This window comes from Sycon ciliatum, chromosome 2, assembly GCF_964019385.1.
Source record: "Sycon ciliatum chromosome 2, ocSycCili1.1, whole genome shotgun sequence".
In the NCBI taxonomy this organism is placed as follows: domain Eukaryota; kingdom Metazoa; phylum Porifera; class Calcarea; order Leucosolenida; family Sycettidae; genus Sycon; species Sycon ciliatum.
In genome coordinates, this window is record NC_088644.1 from 47,585,616 (window position 1) to 47,593,028 (window position 7,413).

Here is a 7,413-nt window from a genome sequence, read left to right on the forward strand (position 1 = left end):
GGATGTTGGGGGGGGGGGGGGGGAGGGGGGGGGTGTGAAATGGAGGAAGGGGAGGGGAGATTTGTGCGGGGAACTCATGAGGTTTTTCACTAGCAGACCAGTACACTAACACAGAGGCAACGGGTTGTAGGCAGCAGTTAGCAGGGGCGTGCTTGGCGAGGGGCACAGGGGGCAAGTGCACCCCACAAAATATTTCGACCGGGGTTTTGAAAAGTCGCCAATGTATTGCGGAAAGCCCGACCTCGCGGGAGCACATCCTGCACCGTCCTGTGTCTTGTACATTGTACTAGTCAGTTAGTTGTAGTGCAGTAGGGGCCTGGTGCAGCTGGTGCGCGGCCTACATGCAGCCAGGAAGTCCCGTTCGTACAGCATGTCAAGTGTCATTATCAGATTGCACGACATCGCGAAAGGATGCGACCACAGTGGCACATGAACGTCAGCGCGTGAAAGGAAAGGTATTTGTGTGTGTGTGTTTGTGTGTAAATGTGTCTGTGTGTGTATGTGCATGTATGCATGCATGAATGTGTGTATGTGCACTTGGTTGTATGTGCTGCGCTGTGCCATGCCATGCTATGCCATGCTATACCATGCTGGTGTATTGTTGCTGATGTTCAGGACGTAATGAGCTGATCGCGCGCTATATCAAAATGAGAACGGGGAAACACCGAACACGCAAACAGGTATGTTGGCGTTAACTTCTTTTTCTTCTTTTTCTCCTTTCTTCTTTTCTCGTCTTCCTTTGCTGAGAGCCTTCTGTTCCCATATTTTCTTTTCATCTGTGTCCCCATTCCTGGGTTACTTGGACTTCATTCGCTTCCTTGTCATTGGACATGTTCAGTCCGTTCGGTTTGCGAATTCAAATAAACACAACCCAACCCAACCCAACACTATAATCCCTATCTCCGTGTGTGTAAGTTAAGTCCTGGTAGAATTCCTCATCTCACAGCATGGGGGGGGGGGGGGGAACTATACTGTTAAGCTGGGAATTTTCGGTGGTGTGATATTTTCAGTATTTCCCAAAGTCAACGGTTCGGTAGCGCGAACATTTCGATAAACTAGTGTTCCGTACTGCAGCTGGCATGCATGTACGCATATTTTCGGTGCGTTTTATTTTAGGTGATAACTACCTGTACCGAAGCTACCGAAAATACACCTCCACCGAAATTTTCCGGTTGTTCAGTATCCCTATCTCGGTGTGTGCAAATCATCCACTGAGATCATGCGCTACCTGAGAACGTAGGTGATGCTTACATACCCATTCCTTATTGGTGTTGATCAGAGATATATTCCGTTCATAAAGAAGACTGCCAGAGCTTTCGCCGAGTGGCTGTGGGCTTGCCTGTGAATCATGAAGTCCTGAGTTCGAGGCGCATGCTGGCAGCAGGCAGCGTGTACTGTGCTAACAAAAGCGGTGTTGTAGTCATGAACCACTTTACACGCAGTGAACTGCGCCGACACCCACGCCTGCCCTGGGTAGTCACTACTCGGAGTGAGGGTAACATCGATGCAGCGCTGTATTGGTGTTGTGGTTGATGAAAAATCGGTACAGTGCCGAATGATGATGCTTGCCCCTTTGTTTGACTCAAGCCGCACGCACCAGGTAAATCTATGCTGTAGATAATGGGCAAGAGCTTTCATTCCGTATCTTTGCGTCCGTTTGTTTGCCGACGTGCGTGCATGAAAGTGCCTCCATCCAAACGTGTGTGTCCTGCATGTGTGCTGGTGTGTATGTGTTGTGTGTGCATACATGTGTTTGTGTGTGTGTGTGTATGTGTGTGTGTGCGTGCGTGCGTGCGTGCGTGCGTGCGTGTAAGGTAATCATATCCTTTTTCTGCACCTTGCTCTCACCCACTTACTGAGGTGTGGTGAGCCCATAAGTGGGATCATTTCAAGTCCACCCTAGTTTGCGGATTTCAGGGGGTGTCGGCCGTTGGGTGGTTCAATGGCCAATTGAGTCATCTTTCCAAGATTCCTTTTGAGTCTCTCTCCCCTCTCCCGGGGAGACCCACGTGACCAGTTTTGGCAGTGAGCAAGTACAAGTACAAGTGTGTGTGTGTGTGTGTGTGTGTGTGTGTGTGTGTGTGTGTGTGTGTGTGTGTGTGTGTGTGTGTGTGTGTGTGTGTGTGTGTGTGTGTGTGTGTGTGTGTGTGTGTGTGTGTGTGTGTGTGTGTGTGTGTGTGTGTGTGTGTGTGTGTGTGTGTGTGTGTGTGTGTGTGTGTGTGTGTGTGTGTGTGTGTGTGTGTGTGTGTGTGTGTGTGTGTGTGTGTGTGTGTGTGTGTGTGTGTGTGTGTGTGTGTGTGTGTGTGTGTGTGTGTGTGTGTGTGTGTGTGTGTGTGTGTGTGTGTGTGTGTGTGTGTGTGTGTGTGTGTGTGTGTGTGTGTGTGTGTGTGTGTGTGTGTGTGTGTGTGTGTGTGTGTGTGTGTGTGTGTGTGTGTGTGTGTGTGTGTGTGTGTGTGTGTGTGTGTGTGTGTGTGTGTGTGTGTGTGTGTGTGTGTGTGTGTGTGTGTGTGTGTGTGTGTGTGTGTGTGTGTTGTGTGTGTGTGTGTGTGTGTGTGTGTGTGTGTGTGTGTGTGTGTGTGTGTGTGTGTGTGTGTGTGTGTGTGTATGCATGTGTTTGTATGTGTTTGTGTGTGTTTGTGTGTGCATGAATTCATACATGTCTATGTGTGTGTTTGTGTTTGTGCATGCATCCTATTCTGCACACAGGTATCAAGTCACATCCAGGTGTGGGCAAGACGACGAGTACGTAAGGAGCTAGGCCAGAACGTTTCCAGCCTGCCCAACCTGTCCTCAGCTCAGATTGTCACTCAGCACACGCCACTCAATCAGCAACAGCAACGCGGCGATGGAGCCAGCAATGCCGTTGCCCCAACAACCACAGCCATCATGGCCGCCACTCCAGTGGATAGTAGTGGCTCGTCGTCGGCGCACGACGAACTGGCACAAGCGTACGCACGACATCATCCCGTTGCAACGCACAGCACCTCACCTCAGCATTACACACCACTGCCGCCATCACAGAAACAATCGCACCATGCCGTCGTTCCCAGTACACAGGCCGCCCCACAGTCCTCAGACCTCGTCTACTATCCGCCCGCTAACTACCACCTGGTTGCACAGCCCGCCATGGCAACGTATCCGCCGCCTAGTTACCATCGCAACCATGACTATGATGATCATCGTCATGGCGGCGCAGCGCAGCAGTACTATATCACGCCCGTCGGCGGCGACTACGCAAACACCGCGGACAAGCAGTTGTCAAGGCAACCGCACTACCTCATACCGGTCGCCGCGGACAACGGGCACGATCAATCACAGCCACTGCAACATGCTTATAACCACCACCACCAGCACCACCACCAGCAGCAGCAGCAGCAGCACCAGCACCAGCAGCAGCAGCAGCACCAGCAGCAGTACTCCAGTATGCATCAGCGGTATAGGCGTAGATCGAATTCACCGCCGCCGCCACTGCCCCCACCGCCTCCACCACCACTGTTTGCGGGTCACTCGACCGCTGGTGTCTCGGATAGCAGTACGCGTCACCTGCGCCTGTCAACTCCACCGCCCAGTGTGGTGCTGACCCAGACGGCGCTGTCACGGAATACGTGAAACGAACGGCTTGTCACCGGTGCTGCTAGGCCTCACGCCGCCGACGGCAACAAACACTGTGCGCCGCTCCTACACGCACCACTGGGGCAGGAACCACTGCTGCTGAGAAGTTTGCCATTATTGGATTAAAACTGGGTGTCGGAAACCGGGTGATGCACGGGATGAAGAACTCGAAGAGAGAAAAGGTGTCAAATCCAGGGATGACTGCTACTGCTTCCGCTTATGTCATCAAGTCTCCTTGATCCGTCCCCTTGTCTGTTGAAGAAGGTGGTGGCAGACGTGCGGCCTGATACGGTGTTGAACCGACGCGTGCGCTGCTGCTCTACACAGTACGTGCCAGTGCGGGTATGCCTGTGTGTGTGTGAAGCTGTGCACAAGCTGGCACTGCGCGTCTGATCTTTAGCATTGGCTGGACACAGCACAGCCCTGCTCAGTGAAATGCAGTCGTGTCACTCAAGTACACGCCACCGGGCATTGTGCAACCCTAGACCTGCGCACACTGGGCTGGCAAATGATGCAAGGCGCAAGCTTGAGTAACGCCACTGGATTTCATCGAGCAGGACTGTGCTATACTACTGCTACTACGGCTGACAGCCTGGATTGAATTCCTGGTCCTGCTGCGCGAAACCGGCTGGGAAGCGCCACAGCGAAGCGGTCAACGATATGAATTTTCACGGCATTGACTTTGTAGAACCGTTTGACTCATAATGCCATTATTGAAGGGTGTTTTCCTGCCCAACTGTTCTTCTGACTCTAGTTACAACGTACCGCCGTGGACATGGAAATCCGGTCGATTGACACGGGGCTGGCGCCCTCAGTGTCAGTGCGTACAGAACATCGATTGACACGGGGCTGGCGCCCTCATAGCATCACACGCACTGCACGTGTTGATCGTATGGGTGCTCCTGGCCGCGTGGCCAGCGCCCTGGGCCGCTTGACGATCGACCGGATTTCCACGTCCACCACCGTACGTATTCTCTATGGCTATTCACAGTACCCATGCAGTTACCACTACTCTTGCTGCTACTAACCTTGCTGTTACACTGGTGATAACTAATTCACGAGAACATTAGAAGAGGATTATTATCGTCGTCGTCGTCATCATCCTTGAGCCAATTGAACACATTTTGTGTGATTATTGTGACATGATCTTTGCTGTTCTCCCGGGGCGCATCGGCATGGACGGCTGTCTGTGATGCATGTGGCTAGGATGGGCATCTGCAAGAGTGCATGATCCAGAAGAGTACGAGTGTGCAACTCCAGCTATATGGGGTCTGCGACGCGACGTCGATGGCAGAACTTTGCGTCACGCGACAAACCCGTACACATTGTTTGCACTCGGTGCATGGTAGATGCAGGCAACGCTGCTTTGGATTCTAACAAGAGTCCTTAACGCCAAGAGTGTGCAACTGGGGTCTGGCTGCTGTAGGCCCACTGTGCCTCGTAATTCCAACATTATGTCATGCTGCTGAGGCACAGCTGTACAAAACTCCGCATTCCGCGGTGCTTGGAACCAGGGAGTAGTACAAGCGCAACGAACGTGTACGTCATTTTTGACGTAATGTTGGAATTCCGCCTCGCGGATCCCCATGTACAGAGTTGCACACTCTGGGGGGGGGGGGGGGGGTTATGGACTCCTGCTTCAACTCTTTTGTGGTCACTTTGCACGGTTTGCCTGCGGAACCTTTTGAACCGTGTCTGGTGATGTGGAGTTCTGCCATCGTCGCAGCACTGCATACAGGTTGTGCACACTCTTGGGGAGATAACCCTCTAGCTCAGATTGTACTCTTGATGTCTATGGTGAATGTGGCCGTGATGGTTGATTAGGACTGTATGACCCGTGCAGCCACTAGTGCACTATCGTCGCCGTTGAGATGTGAAGCCAGTCTCACGTACAGCACTTGTGTGTATGCGTGTGTGTGTGGGGGGGGGGGGGGGGTATTCAGATCGTGTCCGTTAGAGTTGTTATGAGAGAAAATCTGCAGGTGTGAAACTGTACATCCAGTACTTTCGCAGACGTGCATGCTTCTCTTGCAGTGCTTCGCCATGCGGAAGCCCGGGAACCCGGAGGGGAGGAGGAGGTGGGAACAGCAGCGATGACCCAGCTTCGCCTAATTAGCTAAGCTGGGTCAGGTGCCTTTGATATCATGCACTGAGCAAGCACTGAGCATGCACTAAGCAAGCACTGAGCAAGGACTGAGCAAGCACTGAGCAAGCATCATCATGGGACAAAGGCACCTACAACACCATAACCTTTCACCACTGTCCCAGCATTTGTACGACTCCCTGGTTTGGGTACGACTCCCTGGTTCGGGTACGACTCCTTGGTATGACTCCCAGCCCAGCATGAAACACGAAGCATGCCTTGCTCCGCTACCCAATCGTACAACAACAACAACAACAACAACAACAACAACAACAACAACAACAACAACAACAACAACAACAACAGCAGCAGGCAGGCGTAATAGTCATTGAAATGTTTCTTGTATAAGTTACGGTTGGTATGGTGACCAGTTTCAAAAGATGGCGTCGCAACGCCCGTGCTCGTGAGCTAAACAAACACGTGCCGGTGCTCCGTATTGCGATTAGGTAAAATATTGTGTGAAAAATGGCTGCAATTAACGTTTGCGAATCCTTCGAAAAATTGAAGTAAAAAAATGTGCCCATACCCACAGTATGGGAAGTGAGGACCTGTATAGTTTGCAAGCCCTTCAAACAGCACATGGGCAACTCTGGTGCATGCCAAGAGATTCTAAACTTGGGCAACTGGCCGTGAGCAGGTATGAAACAGGCACCATCCAGCCCAGCTCGCCCATACCAAGCCCAGCTCGCCCATACCAAGCCGGAGTGTAGTAAATGTCCAATAAGAAGGGAAAACCTATAAAAACCGGAAAAATTGTCAGAAAGGGCTAGGACATGTGAGAGGATGCGGATAGGAGAGAATAGAATGGTGCAAGGCACACAGGCAATGGCTGAGCCAACACACGTACGGCCCACTGGTACAAATGCGGTGGCTGCGATGATATGCGCACGGTCTACCAGAGCAAGGAATCGCGGTGGCTAGTTCGATACCCACATGCTCCACCAGAGGAATCGCGGTGGCTATAGTTTGATACGAGCATGATACATCAGCACACATACAGTGGCTGCTATGATACATGTACGGCGGCCTACCGGCACACATGATGAGCGTGCGCTCAACTCCCAGGACACTCGCTGCGGAAGCTGGCGCTGAATGGGGTTGGGGGGGGGGGGGGTTGGTTAACAGAATATTTGGCATGTACGGAGGTGCAATGCAAATGAAGCTGAGCGTGCAGAAACTCGCACGGGATCAAGTACGATAACACAAAGCAAGTGAAGATGTACTCGTCTAGGAGAATGCAGTAAGGATGGGATAAGAGATGAAAGCAACTACAAATAGAAGCGGTCGGTACTGCATAGATATGCGAGCGTTCACACTTCTTACCAGGGAGTAGTAAAATTATGGTATTTTACTACTCCCTGCATCTTACTGCGAGGGGATTCGTAAGTAGGCACAAGAATAGAATAAATCAATTAATTTTGTAAATATGCCCTGCGAGAGAGCGACTGGCAGAGTAATGGATGTGACACTGAGCTGTGCGTGCTACATAGGGGCCACATGTTGATATGTACGCGCGCGCGCACGTGTGTGTGCACGTGTTGTAAATATGGGGCGTATCGTTGATATGGAAGATATAGGGATGAGGCTCAGGCCGCCATAGGGCAGGTTTAGGGTGCAGGAGATATGCTGTGTACATAGGGCATGTTTAGGGTGCAGGA

At 51.8% G+C, this 7,413-nt stretch overlaps 1 protein-coding gene across 1 annotated transcript in view; it reads left to right on the forward strand.

Moving 5' to 3' along the window:
* The window catches only part of LOC135810273 (myb-like protein Q), a 6,861-nt gene extending 2,108 nt beyond the window's left edge, over nucleotides 1-4,753 (forward strand). The window contains exons 3-4 of the mRNA XM_065323755.1: nucleotides 616-680; nucleotides 2,707-4,753. Coding sequence (XP_065179827.1) covers nucleotides 616-680; nucleotides 2,707-3,609 — 968 coding nt within the window. The 3' untranslated portion in view covers nucleotides 3,610-4,753. The remainder of the gene's footprint in view (nucleotides 1-615; nucleotides 681-2,706) is intronic.
* Nucleotides 4,754-7,413: the final 2,660 nt, after the last annotated feature.